At 41.2% G+C, this 24,730-nt stretch overlaps 1 protein-coding gene across 2 annotated transcripts in view; it reads right to left on the reverse strand.

Annotated features, from left to right (window-relative positions):
• The window catches only part of axl (AXL receptor tyrosine kinase), a 48,696-nt gene that overhangs the window by 4,428 nt on the left and 19,538 nt on the right, over nt 1–24,730 (reverse strand). For both annotated transcript variants that reach the window (XM_008426523.3, XM_081614653.1), the window contains exons 7-18: nt 22,110–22,305; nt 14,392–14,531; nt 13,079–13,223; nt 12,473–12,490; nt 10,126–10,255; nt 9,830–9,921; nt 7,355–7,450; nt 6,310–6,387; nt 6,010–6,102; nt 4,271–4,392; nt 3,708–3,817; nt 1,943–2,102 (exon numbers count right to left, since the gene is read on the reverse strand). In XM_008426523.3, coding sequence (XP_008424745.2) covers nt 1,943–2,102; nt 3,708–3,817; nt 4,271–4,392; nt 6,010–6,102; nt 6,310–6,387; nt 7,355–7,450; nt 9,830–9,921; nt 10,126–10,255; nt 12,473–12,490; nt 13,079–13,223; nt 14,392–14,531; nt 22,110–22,305 — 1,380 coding nt within the window. The remainder of the gene's footprint in view (nt 1–1,942; nt 2,103–3,707; nt 3,818–4,270; nt 4,393–6,009; nt 6,103–6,309; nt 6,388–7,354; nt 7,451–9,829; nt 9,922–10,125; nt 10,256–12,472; nt 12,491–13,078; nt 13,224–14,391; nt 14,532–22,109; nt 22,306–24,730) is intronic.

Raw genomic sequence — 24,730 nt, forward strand, 5'->3', positions numbered from 1 at the left:
CTGGAGATCGTTATCTGTGTGTTAACAGAAAAATACCCATAATTCACAGATCAGCATGTGATCCCTCTGAGTTCATGACGTTTGCATGAAATGACTTTACCAGCTGCAGCAGCAGCAGCAGCTCCGTCTGTCTCAGAGGTTTGGCCTCAGAGCATCAGAAGAAATAAGTTCAACAAGTAGCAGGAGAAAAAGTTTACAATATTTTTACTTTAAAGGCTAAAAACTAAATAAAAGCTGAGTTTTTGTTTTTTCATTGATGAATAACTTGACTCAGTTTTTCGTTCAGTAGTGTTTTAAGAATGTTCTTTTAAAACACAAACAAAGTTTTTAACTTTGTTTGTGTTAATGTTTCTTAGAGTGTAAAATTCCAGGGTGAGTCTAGGTGAGTCCAGGTGAGTCCAGGGTGAGTCTAGGTGAGTCCAGGGTGAGTCCAGGGTGAGTCTAGGTGAGTCCAGGGTGAGTCCAGGGTGAGTCTAGGGTGAGTCCAGGGTGAGTCTAGGGTGAGTCTAGGTGAGTCCAGGGTTAGTCTAGGTGAGTCCAGGTGAGTCCAGGGTGAGTCTAGGTGAGTCCAGGTGAGTCCAGGGTGAGTCTAGGTGAGTCCAGGTGAGTCCAGGGTGAGTCTAGGTGAGTCCAGGGTGAGTCTAGGTGAGTCCAGGTGAGTCCAGGGTGAGTCTAGGTGAGTCCAGGTGAGTCCAGGGTGAGTCTAGGTGAGTCCAGGTGAGTCCAGGGTGAGTCCAGGGTGAGTCCAGGTGAGTCCAGGGTGAGTCTAGGTGAGTCCAGGGTGAGTCCAGGGTGAGTCTAGGGTGAGTCTAGGTGAGTCCAGGGTTAGTCTAGGTGAGTCCAGGTGAGTCCAGGTGAGTCCAGGGTGAGTCTAGGTGAGTCCAGGTGAGTCCAGGGTGAGTCTAGGTGAGTCCAGGTGAGTCCAGGGTGAGTCTAGGTGAGTCCAGGTGAGTCCAGGGTGAGTCTAGGTGAGTCCAGAGGAGTCCAGGGTTAGTCCAGGGTGAGTCTGGGTGAGTCCAGGGTGAGTCCAGGTGAGTCCAGGTGAGTCCAGGGTGAGTCCAGGGTGAGTCCAGGGTGAGTCCAGGTGAGTCCAGGGTGAGTCTGGGTGAGTCCAGGGTGAGTCCAGGGTGAGTCTAGGGTGAGTCCAGGGTGAGTCCAGGTGAGTCCAGGGTTAGTCTAGGTGAGTCCAGGGTGAGTCTAGGTGAGTCCAGGTGAGTCCAGGGTTAGTCCAGGTGAGTCCAGGGTGAGTCTAGGGTGAGTCCAGGGTTAGTCTAGGTGAGTCCAGGTGAGTCCAGGGTGAGTCTAGGTGAGTCCAGGGTGAGTCTAGGTGAGTCCAGGTGAGTCCAGGGTTAGTCTAGGTGAGTCCAGGTGAGTCCAGGGTGAGTCTAGGTGAGTCCAGGGTGAGTCCAGGGTGAGTCTAGGGTGAGTCCAGGGTGAGTCTAGGGTGAGTCTAGGTGAGTCCAGGGTTAGTCTAGGTGAGTCCAGGTGAGTCCAGGGTGAGTCTAGGTGAGTCCAGGTGAGTCCAGGGTGAGTCTAGGTGAGTCCAGGGTGAGTCTAGGTGAGTCCAGGGTGAGTCTAGGTGAGTCCAGGTGAGTCCAGGGTGAGTCTAGGTGAGTCCAGGGTGAGTCCAGGTGAGTCCAGGGTGAGTCTAGGTGAGTCCAGGTGAGTCCAGGGTGAGTCTAGGTGAGTCCAGGTGAGTCCAGGGTGAGTCTAGGTGAGTCCAGAGGAGTCCAGAGGAGTCCAGGGTTAGTCCAGGGTGAGTCTGGGTGAGTCCAGAGGAGTCCAGAGGAGTCCAGGGTTAGTCCAGGGTGAGTCTGGGTGAGTCCAGGGTGAGTCCAGGTGAGTCCAGGTGAGTCCAGGGTGAGTCCAGGGTGAGTCCAGGGTGAGTCCAGGTGAGTCCAGGGTGAGTCTGGGTGAGTCCAGGGTTAGTCCAGGTACTCACCACGTCACTCTTTGTTGTGTAGACGCGGTCTGCTAAGCTTTCGATGGCGATCCATTTGACGGGCATCTTGGAGATGCGGCCCTGTCGGTAGTAGTCGCCGTTGTAGATCTTCTTGGAGAGGCCGAAGTCGGCCACGCAAACGTTCATGTTCTCATTCAGCCTGAGGCAGAAACGGAAATGTTCATTTATTAACGATCACATGTTTATCCTAACATACGAGCAGGTTAGCGTACACAAAACATTTCCATTTTTTTCTTTTACTCTGCTCAGTTGTCAACGTTTAGAGCCGTACAGCTTTAAAAACTATCAGTGGAGCCCAGGGCTGGTCCAAACCTTTTTGGGGCCCCAAGCAGATTTTTATTTGGTGCCTCCTCCATTAGCATGTCAATGCTTTATCATTCCTAAGCTAATCCAAGTGTGTAGCATATCTACTATCATTAGCATAATTTATAATTAGCTGTGCCAGTGTTACTATGGCACCTGACAGGAGTAAAGCTAAAAAAACATTTGGAGTTTGAAATGTGGTTTCAGTCTGCCAAATTATTTTAACTATTTGAATGTAACATCAGCTGATAAATTCAGAGTAAAAAGAAAAGTTTGACATTTTATTTTTCCTCAAATGTAGCTGTGCGGTGAAATGACTTTACCAGTCATTTCATCCCATTTAACCTTCTTAGGGTTAAATGGGAATTATGAAAATAAAAACGCTTTGTGAAAACACAGCAATTCAAAAGAAAAAAAATAAATCACGTTTGTCGATAAAAAGTTTTAGCGCTAAGAAGAGGTGTTCTTGGAAACACATTTTGGCATTGAGTCACAACATCAACAGCCGGACGTTTCTGCTGCCGGAAACTAAGGAAAAGACAACAGGAAGTGGTAGGAGGCTGATGGCGCTACATGTTATTTTTTTAATGACTTATTGTGTAAACTCTCTTATTCATGTGTGATTTTAATTGCATTTCTTATTTAATGGAAACACGGCAATTCCAAAACTGTGTTTTCGACATTAGCAAAATACTGAAGTTCTGCGCACATTCGTAAAAAAAAATGCAGCCATCAACAGGAAGATATTAACCATTATTTGTGTCACAACTACAAAAAAAACATAGAAATTATTTTTGTATGTTCAGTTTGTATTATTCAAAAAATGCCTTCCTAATGTTCTTGGGCGCCCTCTACTGGTGTGGAGGCTGACTAACTCTTGTTGCAAGTCAATAATTCCTTAACATTTATGAAAAGGTTCTGGTTCCATTGGCAAATCACTTCACTCATATCAAGACATTTCCCAGGTTGTAAGTGAAATAATCTGCCAGTGGAACTAGAACTTGGTTGCTAGGTAACGGGCTGGGCTTGGTTGGGGTTGCTAGGTAACGGCACAGTGGAACATTCTACCAGTGAAACTAGAACTTTTTCATAAATATTCAGGAGTTATTTACTTAAATCAAGCTCCTATTTCTTGCTGAAAAGTTACCATTAAGTTGGTTTTGTCTTATTTTAAGGGTACTGAAATATTCACACTAAAAATCAAGACTAAAAAAATACTTGGCAAGTTTTGGTGTTTATACCAAAAACATTAACTTATTGCCAGCTCAGGCTGTTTTTAGAAGCAGTAGAAACCAGAACGGAAGTATAAAAAATATCCATTTCTGATCATAAGTCCCGGTTGGTCTTTACCCTCTGCGTAAGTAAAGAAAGAGGAAAAAGCGAAGGAGACGTCCTGCGGGGAACTGAAAGAGAGGAAAGTGGAAGAAGTGTTTCTTCTTACATGCAGTTGCGCGCAGCCAGGTCTCTGTGGATGAAGTTCTTGCTGCTGAGGTACTCCATCCCTCGGGCGATGTCGGCCATGAACTTAACCAGCATCTGAGACGGCAGGTACTGCAGGGCGGAACAGAGAGCAGAGCTGATGTACCCGTCACTCACAGCAGAGGGCGCCAGCGTCCATCTTTTCACAATCACAGCTAACTTTCCAGCAGACGGACTGGATGGTCCTCAGGGAACCATTGTGTGCTTGTTTTTAAAAGTTGGCCCGCTTCGTAACCATTTCAACATTCTTTATAGGTCTTGCTTTGATTAGAGTTTCTCAGCTCTTCTGGGGATTTAATGCATATCGCTCACAGCTGGCGCCAAAAACGCTTTGTGTTTAGAGCGTTTCTGCTGCCAGAGGGGGAGTGGCTGGAGGCTTATTTAAGAAAAACTTTACAACTGTGCTGAACTTTGGATCCAGTTTTGCTGACATTCATGTGAACTTAGAAACCATAAAGTGTGTGAAACTGCGAGTGCTGGTTTGTTGCTGACTTGGTGCTTTGCGTTGTGTGTTTTCAGGCGTACCACAGGGCAGTCGCCCAGCCGGGAGTACAGCAGATAGCTGTGCAGGTCGCCGTGCTTCATGTACGGCAGGATGACCACAGGCGACGGGTAACCTTCGCTCTCCACCGTCTGCAGACACACACCTGACAAGAAAGTTAAGAAAAAATTAGCATCCACACTCAGAAAATGTTGACAAAATCTCCTCTTTTAATGGAACACGCTGCATTTTAGCAGAATTTGTTCACTTTGTCATTTCAGCACCAGTTTAATTGTTCTGATTGCATTGAATAAGCAGGAGGCCAAACTCAAAATGTCTGGTTTTTTATTTTTTTTAGCAACTATTAAAACTGAAATTTCAGTTTTTCTATTAAATTTCTGGGAAAGTGTGTTTGTGTTTTTGCAGTGTGATAATCTAACAAGTGTTCAGCTTTGGTGAATAAACCATTTCAACATGTTTTCTGGGTTTCTGTTCATGTTCTTTTGTACTTTCTGTTTTAAAACCAGCTACATGAAACCTTTTTTATTTTTACAAGCTTCTTTCGCTTCTTCTTCCAGTAATGGATCGGTGTGACTAACCAAAACTGATTTCCTCTTTTTCAAAGATCATAAATGTGAAAATTTTAAAAATATATACATTAAAATATTTTACAATAGAGCAGCACAGTGGTGCAGTTGGTAGAGCTGTTGCCTTGCAGCAAGAAGGTTCTGGGTTCGATTCCCGGCCCCGGTCTTTCTGCATGGAGTCTCCATGTTCTCCCTGTGCATGGTGGGTTTTCTCCAGGTACTCCGGTTTCCTCCCACAGTCCAAAAACATGACTGTCAGGTTAATTGGCCTCTCCAAATTGTCCCTAGGTGTGAGTGTGTGTGTGCATGGTTGTGTGTTTCTGTGTTGCCCTGCGACAGACTGGTGACCTGTCCAGGTGACCCCGCCTCTCGCCCGGAACGTTAGCTGGAGATGGGCAGCAGCACCTCCTGACCCCACTGAGGGACAAGGGTGCAAGAAAATGGATGGATGGATATTTTACAATCCAAACATTTAAAAAGCTGCTGCAAGAAATGAACAAAAGCAGCGAAAACAACTCAGTTTTTAATAAACTGACTGATGAATCCAGAGTGAATTTGCAAAAACATAAAATCTTACCAAGTATAGGGCACTTTAAAAAAGACAAAACTAACTTACAAGTAATTTTTCAGCAAGAAATAGAAGCTTGTTTTAAGTCAAAAGTTCCTTATTATTGATGAAAAAGTTCAAGTTTCACTGGCAGATTATTTACATCTTTATTTCAATGTTTTCTGTTTATGACACATTTCTGACGTTTCAGGCGTGGAAATGTTCATGTTTCATATTACATTTCTTAGATTAATCTAAACATTTCTGAGTTTCTTTGAGAAAATTTCCAACGTTCCAAGCTCAGAAATTTCAAAAAATGTAAAAAATGTTTGTTCTAAATTTCTCACATTTTTCTAGCAAATTAAAAAAAAATTTAAATTCAGAAAGTTTCAAGTTTTTCTATTAAATTTCTGGTAGATTATTTTCACAAGCAACATGAGGAAAATGTCTTATTATAAGTGACACAATCTACCAGTGAAACTAAAACCTTAGCATCAATATTCAAGTTTTATTTACTGACATGAGCTCATATACTGTGTTGAAATGTTACTTAGAAGTTTTTATTTTTATGAGTAGTAAGATATTTGCTGTGGAAACGGTAGAATAAATACTTGTTAGGAGAAAGTTTTGAAGAATATGTGATCCTCACCCAGGAGCCTCATGACGTTGGGATGGTCGAACTCCTTCATGCAGGCGGCTTCACGCAGAAAGTCTTCCATCTCTGAGCGCGTGCAGATTGCAACTGGAGGGGCGACGGTTCACATCCATCACTGTTTGCAAAGCTCTGAACACTTTCTCTGATTGATACGAAGCCCCATGAGGGTGGAGCTGTTCTACACCAGAACTTCAAACTATTCCAACTTTGTGCTTCTGCAAACATCTGACTGAAGCCAGTTTATTTCTAAAACTGAGAGGTTTGAAGAGCTGATTTATTGTGATGTTGACTCACTTTTCATCGTCTTCACAGCCACCTTGAGAACAGCTTCTTCCTGATTCAGCAGGCCCTCCATCACAGAGCCAAACTCCCCTGCAGACAAAACACAACCAGCAACAACAGACCTTTAACACAACAACGACTCTGTGAAAAGAAAACCGTCAGACACATCCAACACTGCAAAAACACCAAATCCTACCCAGGACTTCAGTCTTGGTCTGGTTAAGATATTTGCTCTAGAAATCACACAAAAATACTTTTATGATGTGTTTCAAACTGCAAAAACAAAACATTACCAAGTATTTTTGGTTTAGTTCTGGAGCAAATATCTTATTACACTTGAAAGACGACAAAACTAATTTACAAATAACTTTCAGCAAGATATGGAAGTCTGTTAAAGTCAAAAGTTCCTTAGAAATGATAAAAAGTTCTGGTTCCACTGGTGGATTATTAAATGTTTTGGGGGGAAAATGTTGTGATGTCAGTGAAACAATCTGCCACTGGAACTAGTATTTTCTATCAATATTAAGGAATTGTTGACTTAAAATAAGCTCCTATATCTTCCTGAAAAGTTACTTTAGTTAGTTTTGCCTCATTTTAATGGTACAAATATATTTGCACTAGAAACTACAAAAATGCTGGTAATATTTTGTGTTTTTGCAGTGTGAAGCACAATTTAATTATGAATTTTTATTAAGAAATATGAGCCTGTTTTATTCAATAATCCTTGAATATCTACAAAACTATCAAGTCGACAAGCAGATTTCTTTAAAAAAATAACATCACTTAAATTACATCATGCTGAAAAGTTACTTTTAACTTCGTTTTGTTTTATTTCAAGTGTAATAATATATTTGCATTAGAAACTAGACAAAAAATACTTTGTGAGATTTTGTGTTTTTGCAGTGTAGAATATATTATATACACCAAAAACACAAAATGTCACAAAGTATTTTTGTATAATTTCTAGTGAAAACATCCTAACTAGAGTGGAGTAAAATCCTTGGTAGGATTTTGTGTTTTTACAGTGAAGGCGTGTAGCTGTGTGTGCTGCGCTGACCTTCTCCCAGCGTTTTCCCCAGAGTGAGTCTGTGTCTGTCCACCATCACGTCTTGGAGCTTCTGCTTCAGCTCGTCGCTGATGCCCAGGCTGTTCACTGGAGGAAACACCAGAGCAGGAAAACGGCTGAAAAATATGCACCAAACACTCCAATTTACTTTGTTTTAGAAAAGAAAGGAAGAAGAAAAATCGATTCAAATCAGATCTGATGTGGAAAAACATCTGAGATCATCACCCAGCCCTAGAAGAAGTTCTACTCGTTATCGCTGCAAATACTTTTCTCCGATACAAAATCCACCACTTTCTCCTGCCTGTTCAAAACTTTAGCATTTTTTTTTATGTTATGATTTATCTCACATTTAAATAAAGGCAACATTATTTATACGTTTAAAAATGTTCTTTCAAAAACATTTTTAAAAGAATCCATTTAAAACTCAGAACTGAAGGTTAATTTCAGACGTAATGTGTTGACATCGAGTTTTTAGATTATTGCTTACTTTGTTTTTTGATTCATTTATTTATTCATGTTTATTTGTGTTAAATTCTTAAAAACGGCACTGCAAAACTACTAAATCTTACCAGGTATTTTTTATTTTTGGTCTGGGTTCTAGTGTAAATATCTCGTTACACTTGGAATAAGACAAAACTGACTTAGAAGTAGCTTTATAGAAGCTTGTTTTAAGTCAGTACTTCCTTAAAATTGGTGAAAAAGTTCTAGTTCCACTGGTAGAATGTTCGACTGCGCCGTTACCTAGCAACCCCAGCCCGTTTCCTAGCAACCCCAGCCAAGCCCAGCCCGTTTCCTAGCAACCCAGTTCTAATTCCACTGGCAGATTATTTCACTTATATCATGGAAAAATCTTTTGTTATAAGTAAAATAATCTGTCAGTGGAACTAGTATTGTTTTAATCTATATTTACGAATTATTTACTTAAAACAAGCTTCTATATTTTGTTGAAAATTTAGGTGTAAATTTGATTTTTTTATTTCAATTGTAACTTAGATATTTACAGTAGAAACTAGAGAAAAAAAATGCTTGTGTTTTTGCAGTGCGATGAATTTTTGGTGACAAAAATAACATAAAATGTCATTTAAAAAAAAGGTCTGGAAGACTCTGAGTGTGCTGGGATGTTTCCTCCAGCTGGGCAGACGTTCCTCCTTGTTTTCCTCCAGACTGACAGAACAACAACACGGCTGGAGATCGCCTCCAGCTGCCGCTACACCATCAATCTGACACGGCTTGGCCCAAAAATGCGCTCAGACCACAGGCATGTTGCGACTCATGCTGGTATGTCCGGCCGCGGCAACAACCAGAACGTCAGGATCTGACTACGTCCTGGAAACACGACCGAAACCTGTTGGTCAGCATCAGATCCACCCGATCTAACCATTCCTTTTTCATTTCATCATTCCTCCTCCTGAATCGCTTACTTCCTGTTAGTCTTGCCTTCTTTCTTTCCTAATCCAGCATGTTGGGACCTGCTCAGAAGGACCATAACAAATATCCTGGGGACAAAGACGGTGCTTGAATGTGACCCAGCTGGGTGAAATCTGAGCGTTTGTTTTCAGGTTTGAGTCTCTGTGATGTCGCAACATCACAAAGAAACGTTGCAGACTGGATTCGGCACACAAAGCAACGCAAAGTCATCGTTTCTGATTGGTCCTTAAGTTTCACCTTCATCTGGGTGTTTATGTTAGTTTTTACAAACAAGTTAAACTGTAAAACATTTAAATCTGATGTGACAAATTTCAGCTTCGATAGAATAATCGATTAGTAAATATTCATTTGCAACAGTCCTATTCCAATTACAGCTAAACCTCCTGCTCTTTCTGAAAGCCCGCCTTCAGGAAGTCGTCCCAACATGGCTCCTCTATTAACCCTTTAACGTTTTTACCAGCGTTTCACTGAGCAGCAGCTCCTATAATGAGCTCAGCAGCTCCACCAGGTGTTTACTAATCGCTGCTGGCTAGTCTGAAGGAGCAGAGTGGGGGAGCTGCATCTCGAAGGCGGGGCTAGGTCCACCCAGGTGTTTCACACAGCTGAATGGTTGCCATGGAGATTACAGGATTTCTCAAACATGCATGAAATAAAGCATCACTGCAGGTTTGACTTTGATGACGGAAAAACTTTAAACATGATGTAAAGCTAAAAAAAAAAAGCTGCCCCTTTAAAACATTTTGAATTATGGTGACATTCAAGTTATCTTTAACTAGGATTATGACTAGTCAGAACAAAAGTTTACTTCATGACTAGTAATAAGCATAAATATAAGTGGTGAAGCCGATTTTATGTTAAAACGGCCTGCCGTATCCCCCCTGTCTTCTCCTGTGGTGGACAGAGCTGTCATTGTGCGCGGTGAGGTGCAGCGTTTCTCGCTCATCCAGTCTCCCTGGATGAAGTGTTTTGACTCTGAGGGAGTCAGGTCTGGGCATGCAGCTCAGAGCTCCTGTTCCAGGTGCGTTCAGAGGAACTCACGTGTCGCCTCCAGCGGCCTGCGGCTGTAGCTGCGGCGCGCGCGGTACCTCACCACCAGCTGCCCGCGCTCCATCATGGGCTCGAACGCCTCCCTGCAAACGCACAACGGCAAAACAGGTGTGGTCAGTCGGGTAGGCGTGTAAACAACACTGGAAGTGTGGCGGCGTAACGCAGAAAATGGCTCTCAGAAAGTAACAAGCAATGGAGTCTGGAAGGGACGGAAAATATTTATGGTTTGGCCCGAGCCGCCGGGTCCCTCCCTTCCACCCACAGGGAGGACAAATAAACCTACGCACCCGAAGCGCGTCTCTTTGCGCCGCAGCTTGGCCACGTAAACAGCCAGGAGAATGGCGAGGGCCACGGCGCCGGTGACGGCCATCACCACATACCACCAGTGCCAGGAAAACGTTGCCGGATCTGACAAACCTGGAAGGACACGGGCACAGAGTCGGTTTAACAGCTCAACCAAAACTTTGGAAAGTTTTTACACTTCAAAAACTTAAAATTTCACTAAGTACTTTTGTCTGGCATTTAGAGCAAATGTCTTGGTACATTTGAAATAAGACAAAACTAACTTACAACTAATGAATCAGTGAGAAACAGCAGCTTGTTTTAAGTTAATAATTCTTTAATATTGATGAAAAAGTTCTAATTCACTGGTGGAATTAGGGCTGTAGTGATACAATAATCTCACGGTACGATACACGATATTCTGCTCACGATACGATATATATTGCGATATTCAGCGAACGATACAATTCAATACACTTTTGCGATTTTCTGATTTTAGAGGGACAGAGTGATTTTGGTGACATTTTGTGACTGTTCTAGAGTTGGATTGAATTAATTTAACTGAAAACTGATTGAAAGCACCAACTACACAATACCTGGCTCTGACTTAAAGTCGACAGCTGGACAAAATGAATCAAAGAAGTGGTGAGAAAACATGTTTCTTTTAATTGAAACAGTACAAACTGTAGCTTACATGCATTTGTAAAGTAAATAAAGTCACCAAGTACCTGCTCTGAATAGTTTGATACCTTTTTAACACTTAACATCTGAAGGAATCACTCTGATGACCTAATCACTCTCCAGGTGAAGCAAGCAGTGAGTGAGCAAGGTGACAGCTGGATGTTACGATACTTGCGGATGAATATCGATTTTTTTCTAGGAAAGAAAATATCAATATATATCGCAAAATCGATTATTATTACACAGCCCTAGGTGGAATATTCCACTGCGTCGTTACCTAGCAACCCCAGCCCGTTACCTAGCAACCCCAGCGAAGCCCAGCCCGTTACCTAGCAACCCAGTACTAGTTGCACCGGCAGATTATTTCACTTACAATAAAACATGTTTCCGTATTATAAGTGAAATAATCTCAATAATAATTAATCATGATTAATCGATTAAACTTTATTGACTTTCTGTTTATCTTGCAAATGTGTCAGATTTAGCCATACGGGTCAAATTTAATCTAAACAGACGAGCCAAATAAATAAATAAAAGAATAAACCAAAAGGTACCAGAACAAACTTATAATTCAACAGTTCTGGTCAAAGGTTTACATGTACTCATCATGAGCATCATAGGTGGCTGAAACTTGGACACAGTCAGGACTGGACAATGATCCAGATTCCACACTAGAACTGGTTCTGGACTGGATAACTTCACATTTCTAGAATAGGTCAAGTCTAAGCCAAAAAACCAACCAATTTAAATGAAAACTAATTATTCTGCTAAGAAAAGTAGTGAAATCTGCAGCCCGGAAACGGAGAGCATCACCAATAAATCCCAGCTTCTGCATCCAGTTCCTGTTTTATAGTTAATTGATTCTGTTTGTTGTGAAATCATCGCATCCTGGAAAAAGATATTTGTTTTTGAATGGACGTTTGTGGCTTTAGAGTTTCCAGTAGCAGAAGCCAAAACCACTTTTTTCCACCCAGGAGTTTAACATCGTCTCTGGCTCTCAAATCACTGATTTAAAAAAATATATATTTTAGCAATTTCTCAAGACAGGGAAGCAAATCTGTTAAAGTCTGATAAGTGAAATATCTAATGTGTTTTCATCACCTTTCCTAATTGAAAATGGGAGTTTCCTGCTGTTTCCATGGAGGTTTTCATGAATTGCAGTTAAAGTCTTTCAGCTGGGAAAATCGGTGAAGTAATGTCTGCCTTTGAGATAAATCTACCACAAATATCCTCTTTCTCTGTCCCTCAGTGGAGCTGCTGCCATCCCATCACTCATTCTGAATCTTCTCTCAGTCTTTCACACAAACCGCAAATAAAAACCTCAAACTCTTCATCCTCCCCCAACTTCCCCTGCCTCCTTTTCACTTTCTTCTCCCATTCCTCTTGTTGATGTCTGGGTCTTTAAGACGAAGCAAACAGAGGTGCTACACTGCCTCAGCTTGGTATAAATATTTATGACGCGTCTCCCCATTCAGCCAACTCTTCCCTCTCCATTTTATCTTCTTTCCTTTTTTTTTTTGAACGCACACGACAGAGGAAGCCCGTGACACAAAGTGAAAAAGAGAAGTTCTGCAGATCCCAGAAAACATCATTAGCTCACTTCCACCAACACGCCGCTGGTCATTTTGTCACAGCAGACGGAGAGTTTGAGGGGTCTGCATGTGGACTCACCTCTGAATTTTCCCGTTTCTGTGGAATGAAGAAAAGAAAAACTGTTATGTTTATATGCAAGAGAAAAACATTTAAAATCATTCATCAAGTATTAAATAATTTCTCATTTCTTTACATTTTTTCCTTTTAACCAGACATTATTGTGCCTTTATGGCTCTGCAAACTTTGTAAATATCTTCAAATTATTCAGATTTTGCATGTTATGTTCAGCGCTCAGGCTGTCTATAGTTAGCTTATGTACAGCTACTTAACCCAACTATAGTTAGCATAGTTAGTTAAGCTAACTACAGTCAGCGTAAGGAAAAGTTAGGTTAACTATAGTTAGCTGAAGTTACTTAAACTCAAAGACAACATGGATAAAATCACTTGCACTCTGACTCCATCCTTATTTACGACCTTGAATGGCTAAAGCTGTAATTAATGAATGTGATGGAAATCTCTTTCCAAAGAAAAGAAAAAGAAAAAAAAGTTACTTAAACTATCAATAGTTAAGCTAACTAGCTTTAATAACTACAGTTAAGCTAACAGCATTATTTCATATTAAAAACCACACACCTGATTAATAGGATTTATTAATATTTGTTGTTGATTTTTCTTGCCACTCACCAGGAGAATTGAGGACCAGGATCCGTTCGGGGCTCCAGGGTCCATGACCGGCCCCTGTGTAGGCGCAGACCCTAAAAGACACGTTGGACAGCGGGGTGGACAGATTGATGGAGAACTCAGTGTCCAATCCAGCGTCCGCATTAAACTGGTTAACAAAAAGAAACAAAGATGACACATAAGACCAGGTGAACTGGTCATTTAATGACACAAATTCATAAAGTTTCAGAAAATTCATAGCTTTGTTTGTGCTTCTTGATTACAAATATGGAAGATTGTTGGTTTTCTGGTCCAACTAGATGGTGTCAAGTTAGCAATTTAAAAAAATTAGAACATCCTATTAATTAAAGTAGCTGTTACTGTGTAATAGAGAAATAGAAAACTTCCAACATTTTTAACAAAATATTGTTCTTGCACTCATTGTTTTTCCAAAATGTTTAGACTCCATCACTTTTATCATGAGCTTTAACAGACTTTGAGATTTGGGATGTTTGTCTTTTTTTATTTAAGTTGACTTTGTATCTGGGCTGGAAACTGTCAGTCAGATCTGGCAACCCTGCCAGGTCTCTATTTTTAGGCAAAGCCGTAAGCAGGTCTAAGTAGAGGTAGAAGTAGGACCTTTATTTTGAAATATGAGTCATTTTTGAAACATGAACAAACATGTATAACAACCTGCTATGTTGTGGATAATTACTTTTCTCCAATATTCATTTTCATGTATTTCTTGTTAATAAATAGTTCTCCTGTGACGTCACAATGCCGTGGACTTCGTAACTGACAGACATCTTGGCAGGCAGTTGCTATGGAGTTGCCATGACAACAAAGCCAAAGGCTTAGAACTAGCTCTGGCCTCTCCCATTTATTAACATATGAGCAATGTAAGTACATTACAACTACTCTACCCACTCCTGTGTAATACTAAGATAAATATCAGTGACATTTACTGTGGTACTTAATGCGGAACTAGCTAAATTAGCCTAGCTAATGTAGCTCCTCCATGATGTACGCATTCTTCGTGTTCACCAATGAGGCAACTTGTCTGCATCGTCTGAGGTATTTCACTTCTCCGTGTCACACACTTCTCCCGACAGCAGCCATTTTTTAAAAATTAATCTTTATCTCGCACATTGGTCAAGAGTGTCCACATATTTTCTTTTTGTCGGTCTCAAAGTCATGGGTCCTTTGTGCATGCGCTAGTTTTCTGACGTGTTTGTTTTGCCCTCAACCTGCCTGATCTAAATCAGGTTTAACTATAACGTGGTGTGTTTACAAGTCCGTTAATGTCTCAGAGAATCAGGCTTGTTTTTCGGGCTGACCTGCCGCATGTAGGGTGTGCTGTACTCCACTCGGTACCCCAGCAGCTCCCCGTTCAGCTTCCCCGGAGGCCCTTCCCACGACACCAGCACCTCGGTCCCGTTTGGCTTGGCGGTCACGTTGGCCGGTGGGCTGTCTGGCACTGAAACGTGGATGAAAAAAAACACGACATTAAAGTCAGTCTTCATTGTGTTCTGTGACTCGAGGCGGTTGAGGTTACCACTAGCTTGCTAGCTTTTTGCATTTCTTTGCATTTTCATTACAAACGTTAGTAAAACGTTGTCTATATGAATGTAGAAAATGCAATTTCGCAAATGTGGTATTTCTATTAAACAATTAAAACCACACATGAGCATGTTTGTTCATTAAAAACATGCAACGTGATTTTTCAGCTACTTCCTGTCGTCTTCTTCTTCGTGACTTGCGCCAGAAGTAACATCCGGTTGTTGATCATGTGACTCCTGTAATTCGTTGCAGTTTTTTTTTTAAAGCAAACTCATCTCAACAGCCGAAAAACATCTTATATTTCCAATGGAGAGGTAACCAGTGGACAGCCTTCGTCTTTGCCAAGAGCTGCATTTCCTTGATGATATAATTAAGCAAACTGGATTTACGAAAACAAATGTGCTTTATGGAAACATGGCAATTTTGGAAAATACAAAACAAAAACAATTTTTGATAGAAAGTTTTTGAGGCGACTTTCCGGTTGTATCAAAGTTTTTGTATTTCGAAAAACTTTAATGAAAACTTTTGTGTGTGTGTTATAGTCTCATGATTAACCGGATGGCGTACTTGACTACTGGCAGAAAAGAAAGACAACAGGAAGTAGTTGGAGAATGATGCCACTGCATGTTTTTATTAATTTATCGCGTGAACAGACCTATTCAGCCATGTTTTTAATTTTAGTTTTTATTTAATGGAAATACTGTAATTGCAAAATTGTGTTTTTTGATGGAATATTAAAAGTTTTGTAAATATTTCTAATGTAAGAGCAGCTGGTGACACTTCTGGTACGATGCCATGTGCGTTCTGGGCAAAACAAATGTACATACAGGTCTTAAATTTAATTTACAGTCTTATATTTGAGTTGGTGAAACCTGCAGAAGCCGGGGGAGCCAGCAGCTGGGTGAAAGAGGCCAGGGGCTAACCAGTTGTTTTCACAGCTTTGAGGCTTTAGGATGATTGAATCTGCAACATCTGGGGGATGAAGTGGGAGGAAATGTGAAGAATCCAGCAAAGGGGCACATGAGGGCAGCATGGACAGGAGAGTCCACTCCCTGACCTCCTCCTCCTCTGGTTTACTCTCCTCTGCCTGTTTCTTTTTTAATTTTTTCCGTGTGAAAGCAGTTGGAAAACGTTCCAGGAAAGGAATGAGGAATTAGTTTGAGATTGACGCTCCATGTAGCGCAGAACTCCAACAATCTTCTTCTCAAGTAGGAGAGTTGGCTTTGTTTCTTTTTGTTATGCTTTGTTTCTGCAGGGGAGAACCACTACACACACACACACACACACACACACACGCACGCACACACACACACACACACACGCACTGGTGAAGTCACCGTGAGTTTTGGGAAACATTGCCCAGCCTACAGTATGGATGATGTTATCAGGGATCGTTTTGCGGCTGATTGTTTCCACATGTCAGCCGTGTTCTCCCGGCGAACGACAACGAAAACAACCGAGTCCGGCTCCACCTTAACGCTCCTCTTTCTCCTGCGCTACACTTCGTCTATTTGTCCCGTCAAACCGTTTTTTTTTTCCCTCTCCTTTTCCCAAAGATGCCAAGATTTCTTCCCTCTTTTTTGGGCCTTTTTCAAACTGATTTTAGCTCCAAAGCACAAAGGCTGACTTAAAGTGAAAGCGATTGGTTGAAATGACAAAATCCAGAACTTGCTGCTGCTGTAACAAAAACTAACTTTCCGTCAAATGAGCTGGAGTTTGATTAAAGCGGACCAAACAGGGCTGGTGCGAACTGAAGTGTGAAATAAAAGGCAGTGTTTGCTGATGCCTCAGTTAAAGCTGCAGTGTGTAACTTTTATAAAGAATATTAAGAGCTCACTTCAACCAAACGGGGACCTTAATTCTTGTAGATTTGTTTTTCTTGACTCGATTAAAGTGAACCAAACATGGCTGGTGTAAACACACCCTATGATTAAACCACACTTTACTTACTTAATAGGTGCCTTCTAAAGCAATAGGTTGTGTTGAATTTTATGTGGAAGTATCAGGGTGGAGAAAGGACATTACAGCCCAATAAAACATTTGTTGAAAAGTACAATCAATTGCACGACTGTCCTCAGTCTGTCCTTTCAATCTTAGTGAGGGTTTCCTTGTAAAAGGCTCAACCTGACCTCTAATGCAACCCTGGAGTCCCAGCAGCAATCTGCTCATTACTGTCATGATATGCTGTGTGTTGCAACCTTCCCGGTTTGGATGTAAACTCAGGACATTCTGTCTCCTCTTGGAATTTTAAACTTGCATAAATAGAAATAAACGGACAGATTCTGTGCTTTAAGCGAAAATGAAAACTGCTTGTGTTTTTAAATGTTTAGTTTCAGATTAGATTCATCCGCTGCTCCTCCTGGGAGAAAGACGAGTTTCGGGGAAAAAACGCAAAAAATGTGTGTTTTCTCAAGCTCTAGTTCTCGATTCCCACCGTTAAACTTTTTTATTTTTTTGCCTTGCATTTGTTTCCATGTTCAGCTGAAACCCTTCTGCACAACATCGCTTGTTGGACTTTAGGTAGAGGAAAAGATTAAACACAAGAACACGAGGGGGAGTCAGTTCAGGAAACAGATGATGGATGTGAGAAACAGAAACAGCTCTCAGGATCTGGATGTGTAACACGCCGAGGAAGCAGAAGGATGATCTGTTCAAGGGACAGAGCAGAACATATTTGGACCGTCTGTTAGAGAGAAAGACAGCAGAGAGGCGACCAGAACCAGACAGAGAGAGATGTGGAAAATGCTGCTGATCTGTGACCAGGCTGCCGCTTTTTTTATCCTCTGACTCATTTAGACAAGTGCAAAGACATTTCTTTCTTAAAGGAAATCATAAACTCCCTTTTTTCTTTCTCACCGCTAAAAGGAAACAAAGATTTCTGCCATTTTTTTTTCTGAAATAAAGAAGTGAAACTGCTAAATCCTGCCTGTGACCAGCATTTCATCGAGTCCTACTTCCCTCTTTTCTTTTTCCTGTTTATGAGAAAATGAGAAATGCTGCGTTGGAGCGTTTTTTGATGATTGGAGGCGGCTTTCATCATGGAAAGCCCCTGCCAAAACCTCCTCTCTCTCTCTCTCTCTCTCTCTCTCTCTCTCTCTCTCTCTCTCTCTCTCTCTCTCTCTCTCCTCTATTTCCAGCCATTTTTTAAAAATCCATGGATGGAGTCAGCATGAGCTGGCATGGAAAATCCCACCTCAGTGTAAAGTCAAACACACCGCTGCTTAACATTACCGTTGGGAAGGAGTCAGTGAAGCCTTTCAGGAGACTTTCCACAGCGTTCTCCATTTCTGTCCCTCCTGAAGCGCCCTGTCATCTGCTAACGGGTGAAACTGGGCAGACAGGCTCAGCCTGGTTTCTTTTATAAACACAGTTGGACTAATAGAGGTTTAAGGCCCAACATTTTTTAAATACAAGCTGGAAATCTGCGTAAGGTGTTTTCACACCTCGGTTTAATTGGGGACTGAAGTTGCAACATTTGTTACATTTTTAGCTGCTGTGGTTTGTTTTCACACAGAGTTGTGTGAAATGAACCAAACCGTTTTAAAAACCTGTTCCACTCCTCGCCTGTGGGGGCGCTGCACCAAGAACCACTGAAGGAAACGACATCAAAACCTCTGAAAACACTGAGCACAAAATGTAAAGAAAAATGGAGTCGCATCACATTTTAGTAATTGTAGGATTTCTCTGTTTTGGTAAAAAAAAAAAAAAAAACACAAGCTACTTCTCCCTCTAGCGCAGTGGTTCTTAACCTGGGTTCGATCGAACCCCAGGGGTTCGATGAGTCGGTCTCAGGGGTTCGGCGGAGCCTCTGCCGCGGAGGTAAAGACACACTTGTGTAAAGACGTGATGATGCGCCCGGCTTTGCTATCACTTGCTCCAGAGGATCACGTTACATTGCTTAGCCAATCAGAGGATCACGTTACATTGCTTAGCCAATCAGAGGATCACGTTACATTGCTTAGCCAATCAGAGGATCACGTTACATTGCTTAGCCAATCAGAGGATCACGTTACATTGCTTAGCCAATCAGAGGATCACGTTACATTGCTTAGCCAATCAGAGCTGCGGAGGAGCCCTGATTGAAGGAGCTCCACTCAGCATGGATTTGAACTTTTATCTTTATTTACTTCAGCAAAGTTCACAGTTTTTACCAAATTCTATAGTCTAAATCTGCTCCTTAGTTGCATCTTTTCGGGGTTGGTACTGCCTCTAGTGGTGTGGGGTGGTAACACACCTAATATAATTACATCACTAAATCAGAATACTGGTGGGGGTTGGAATAAGAAGGGTTCGGTGAATGCGCATATGCAACTGGGGGGTTCGGTACCTCAAAAAAGGTCAAGAACCACTGCTCTAGCGCTAAACTAGCACATTTATTTTGGTTCAATTTACCCAGAATGCCCTGTGCTGTAGTCCAATTCCTCCTTTGGAGCGGTCTCCAGTCCACTCGGCGTTCACATGTATGCATTCGAACAGGTCCGCATCTGAGTCCGGTTCACACCTCCCCAAATTAACCAGACTTTCCAAGTAAACAAACTAGAGTTTGACTAAAGTGAACTAAACAGGACTGATAGCAAACTTTATTTTTGGCATGAAACACAAAATTGTTTGTGATGTTGGGAAGCTTTGTCATGAACTGATGAAATGTTTTCATGATGAATCTGCTGCCCTCACCCAGAATAACTGACACATTTTACTAAAATCAAGCATGTTGGGTGACGTCCAGCCTGTTTCTACAGTATTATAAATGGCTACAGTTAGGGGTGCTAATTATGTTTCAAAAATAATAAAATAATGTAGCTTGTTTGCTTTCTCCTCTGGTATGCAAATGCTTTAAAGTGAAGGCATTTGTATTTTCCAGACACATAGTTCCGTTTCATAGCACAATCAAGTAACTATGTTCTCCATTCAGTTGTTATAAAGATGCTACGTCAAGCATAACTTAAAAGAAATTTGACTTTGCAATTTGACGCCTTGAAATTGGGCCTCTGTCTCTTTAAGAACCTCCTGCTCTTTCTGACACGCTGCCTTCAGCACGTCGTCACAACAAAGCTCCTCATTAGAAACTGATCTTAGGAGCTCAGTAAACCAGTAGTTCCACCAGGTGTTTGCTAATAGCTGCTGCCGCTAGTCTGAAGGAGCAGCACCGACAAAAGGATTCCTCAAACATGAAAGAACGAAGGGAATAACACTGTAACATGATGTAAAGCCCTAAAATGCTGATTTTACCTCCTTGCCTTTAATGCAGGATTTTTCCCTACATGGCCAGTGTGAGATGAAGCGACACCCCTGGGGGCTTGTCCGGGGTCTTTCTGGGTCTCTGCTCCCCTTCCGTTGGGGGCTCTTTGGGAGATTTCTCTTCCTCTGTTCCTCTGGGATTACTGGAATTTAGCTTTCTGCTTATTTTCGGGTGCAGAGAGTTTTAAGGCTTATGCTGTTCCCAGCATTATGACTTCTTTTTGATTCCAGGTGACAGAATCTCACATGTGCATAAAGCAGAAAGGTGAGATCATGTCAACACAGGTTCATATTTCATCACGCAACGTCTCTATTTTGATGCCTGATTGAATAAAGTCAATCGCATGAATAGGATACCGTGCCCAGGAATCCATTAGTGGAGCAAAATGCCTTGGTGTATCAGTATCCAGCTTCTTCAAATGTTATGCCTGGAATATTGAAAAAGACTAACAGTAATTTTTTAAAAACCACCAGCACAGCTTTTGTGTTCCCATTCGCATCTCCGAAACTGCTTATTCAGCTCACTCAGACTTTCTTTTCTAAATAACCCAGAAGTATCTAAAAACTGGAAACTAGCCTACATCTAACCACCATCATATTACAATTAAGCAGTTTTACTTTTTACATCCCGTTTCAGGGAAAGCACTGACTGAGCCTTCATAAAGGGGAAACTAATGCGGCACCTATCATGATACTTCAGATCAACATGGGGTCAGGTTTTTCAACATGCTTAAATGTGGATAGAGAGCACATTTATGCACTTTTACTATGAAAATGATGCTTTTATACTGATAGGACTCTCTGGTATGGCAGTAAATTGGTTTGAATCTTACCTAAAGAACTCGGAACAGAAGTTACAATCTGGGCTCCCCAACGTTCAACCTGGGCCTCTTCCTATTGAATATCTATATGCTTCCATTAGCTCAGGTTCTAACAAGAAATAAGATGAGTTACCAAAACTATGATGATGACACACAGCTCTACATCCAATCACTGAATAGATACTTAGAGCAAATCAATGTGTGGATGTGCGAAAACCTTCTACAGCTGATTAGAAACAAAACTGAAGTTTTTGTCTTTGGATTTAAAGAGGAACGATCTGGAGTCAACGCACAGCTTCAGCTGTTACAGATGGAAACTAGAGATCAGGCCTGAACCTTCAGAGACACATAAAGACAGTTACAAAGTCGGCCTTCTATCACCTGAAGAACATTTCCAGCGATAATCAGCAAGATCTAGAGAAACTGATCCATCTTTAGTCGCATTGATTGCTGCAACAGTGTCATCACTGGTCTGCTGCTGCTGGAGTTCTGACTAAAACCAGGAAGATAGAGAACATCACCCAGTTCAGATCTAAAGTTCTTCCACTGGCTCCCTGCAGCTCCGAGAATAGACCTTCAGATACTGTTGGAAGTTTATAAATCAGCTTAAAGATCTGCTGGTGTTGCCATAGCAACCTTCCAGACCACTCAGGTTCTGGTTCTGCTTCTCCTCTGCATTCTCAGACCCAGAACCAAACATGGAGAAGCATCGTTCAGCTTCTATGCAGCACAAATCTGGAACAAACTTCCAGAAAACTGCAAAACAGCAGAAACACTGAGTTCCTTTAAATCTAGACTAAAAACCCAGCTGGTCAGCGTTACTTTTCACAATGAGAATCAGAATTTCTTTCATCGTCATTGTGCACAAAAGAAAGTACAACATTTAGAAAAAATAAATAAATTAGCAACTCTCGAAGGCAAGTCAAATAATTGAATAAAAGAATAATAAGTAAGTATATCACAATAAATATAAAAATAAAGTAGAAACATAGAAATAACTTGGCTGCTAAGGAAAAATGAATAAGTAAATATTAAGTAAATAAATAAGTGATCAGGTATGAACTGTTTTTTAGTCTGTATTTTGTTTTGATTAGTAGTAAGTAAAACATTAATCAATATTTTTTTGATGTATATTGGTGACAGAATTACTGCTTATTGCTTTTTTCACAATTGGTGACTGTGTTTCAGTGATGTAAAGCACCTTGAGCTGCCTTGTTGTTGAAACACAAACAAACACAAACAAACAAGTTGTAGTGAAATGAACAGATCTAAACGCTTGACTTTTGTTTGCACCTGCAGCTTTCACTGGTGCGTCAGCCCAAAACAGAGGAGGGAGGAAACATCGCAGCTTTGACCTTCACATACTTCCAACACAAACACTGACATCCAGAGGGCGAGGGAAAAAAACTCATCACCAATCCTCTTGAGAGACCCACCTCCTTCTCGTGTGCGAAACTCCACCCAGGGCGACCAGTCAGACGGGCCCTGGCTGCTGTCGCAGGCCACCCTGACGGCGTAGAGCGTGTGCGGCTCCAGGCCCTGGACGACATGCGTGGCTGGCGGGACGTTCACTTTCTGGGTGTGGATCGTCTTATCCGAGTCTGCCGGGAAGGAATCTCCCGACTGCTTGGCCTGAAACGTTCAGACAGAGTAGCGTTAAGTTGTTGCAGCCTTTGTGGCGGATTTAGCAGCTGCAGCCGTTCTTGTGTGGGAGGTTTATCTGTTGTGGCTCACAGGGCGAAAACAGGAACAGGCCGTGATTCCCAGAATCAAAACATTGGAAGAGAAAACTAAAAAACTCCCTATTGGACCTAAAGGTTGATGAAATTGTAATAATATTTTGAGCAGAACAGCAAGAAAAATGAAAAATCTGAAATATTTCTAATGCTTACAGCAAAAACACAAAATCTTAAGTTTCTAGTAAGTTCTAGTAAAAATATCTTAGTTCATTTGAAATAAGACAAAACTAACATACAAACTTTTCAGCATGAAAAAGGGAGGCTGCTTTAAGTGAATGATTCCTTAATATTAATGAAAACGTTCCTATTTCCCAAAAAGAAATTTTCCCTTGTTATCAGTGAAATAATCTGCCAGTGAAATTAGAACTGGGTTGCTAGGTGACAGGCTGGGCTTGGCTGTGGTTGCTAGGTGACGGGCTGGGCTTGGCTGGGGTTGCTTGGCAACGGGCGGGGCTTGGCTGAGGTTGCTAGGTGACGGGCTGGGCTTGGCTGGGGTTGCTAGGTGACGGGCTGGGCTTGGCTGGGGTTGCTTGGCAATGGGCTGGGCTTGGCTGAGGTTGCTAGGTAACGGGCTGGGATTGGCTGGGGTTGCTAGGTAACGGTGCAGTGCCTGTTGATTGTGAAATAATCTACCAGTGAAATTCAAACTTTTCACCAACATTAAGGAATTGGTGACTTAAAAAAAGCTCAGATATTTTGTTGAAAAGTTACTTATAAGCTAGTTTTGTCTTATATCAGGTGTAAAAAGATATTTACACAAGAAACTAGACCAAAAATACTTGGTAGGATTTTGGGTTTTTGCACTATATCTACAAAAACTCGTGGATGTTTACAATAATTTGAGTTAAAATAGAATAAAAATAAAACAAAGTTACAAATCTTGTTTGCTGGTAACAAAAGTGGCTTTTTGAATTGAAAAAGCTTCTGACCGCTCTCTCTGAATGCTCCCAAAAATGCAAAAATAATTCAAGCGGGAGGTTTTCTACAGCTTCACTGTCCGATCAAGCAACATTTTCAATTCTAAAACCCTTTTTGCAACTAACTTATTGAATAAATAGACCTAAAAGCTCAAGAACAAATATATTTGTTCTTCTCAATGTGTTATTTAGGTGATTAACCATCTGATTGGTATAAGTGTTTAGTTTCAGTGCTTCAGGAGCTCCTGATTATTCTCGGAGCTGTGTTAACGTTAGCATTGGGGACGTCTGTGCTGCTGCTACGTGTTTAGCACTGAAATGCTATTTTTGCCTTGAATAGCTTTGTTGATAAGCTAACTGCTTTTAGCACAACTTGAACACAGCAATAGTCTTTTCCAGCATCCCATTAGATTGTCTAATGGTTCAAAAACCATTAGATTTTTGAACCATTAGATTCAAAAATCTAATGGTAGATTTTTGAACCGGTAAATTTTTGCTTCACAGTTTCAACATGTTAAAATCTATGCAGTGAATTAATCAAAAAGTCTTGCCAGGGATCCACACTATATATTTATATGTTTTCCTAAGCTTTTTATTCTTGTGTTAAATGTGCAAGTTTAGCATGGGTTGTACCTTCTGTAGACTGGGGCAGTGGGAGGCGTCATTAAGTGCTAATTGTCTGCTGTAAAACCTGCTGAACACGCATATCGCTCAGCAAGGTGCACCGAAAGCAGCTGCAAATCAGAGCCAGAAACCTGCTGCCTCTGCAAACTCTCTGCAGTAAACACATTTTTTTAAAAAGGGGAACAACAGAAAGAAATCTTCCCAGCAGGAATCCCAAAACCACATCAAAGTTGTTTGTCCAGACCATTGTTCTGCTGCTACACGCTACAGACTGGACGCAGTTATTCTATAAACGAGGCGAACGCTGCTGGGTTATGAGCCTGAGCGCTGCACTGCAAAAACACAAAATCCTAACAAGTATTTTTGGTTTGAAGTTTCTAGAGCAAATATCTTAGCACACTTAAAATAAGACAAAACTAACATAAGTTTGTTTTCCACAATTAAATTGCGCAATTATATGGTAACGCAACCAGAGGAAATAATACTTTTTAATCCAGATTAAGGATTAAAAATCTCCTGTATCATTCTTTAAAGTTAGTTATAAATCAGTACATTTGATCTGAAACAAAACTAAGATATTTCCACAAGAAAATAGACCTAAATTACTTGTTTTTGTAGCATGAAACACATTATACACAGCAAAAACATGTTTTTTCTAGTTTCTAGTGTAAATATTTTACTAACTCGAATGAAGACAAAACTAACTTACAGGGAACTTGAACGTGCTTCAATTTTCCACCGCAACACGCAAACGTCCCCATTCACTCAGTGCGTTAT

Source organism: Poecilia reticulata, chromosome 13 (genome assembly GCF_904066995.2).
Source record: "Poecilia reticulata chromosome 13, P_reticulata-male-v2, whole genome shotgun sequence".
NCBI lineage: Eukaryota > Metazoa > Chordata > Actinopteri > Cyprinodontiformes > Poeciliidae > Poecilia > Poecilia reticulata.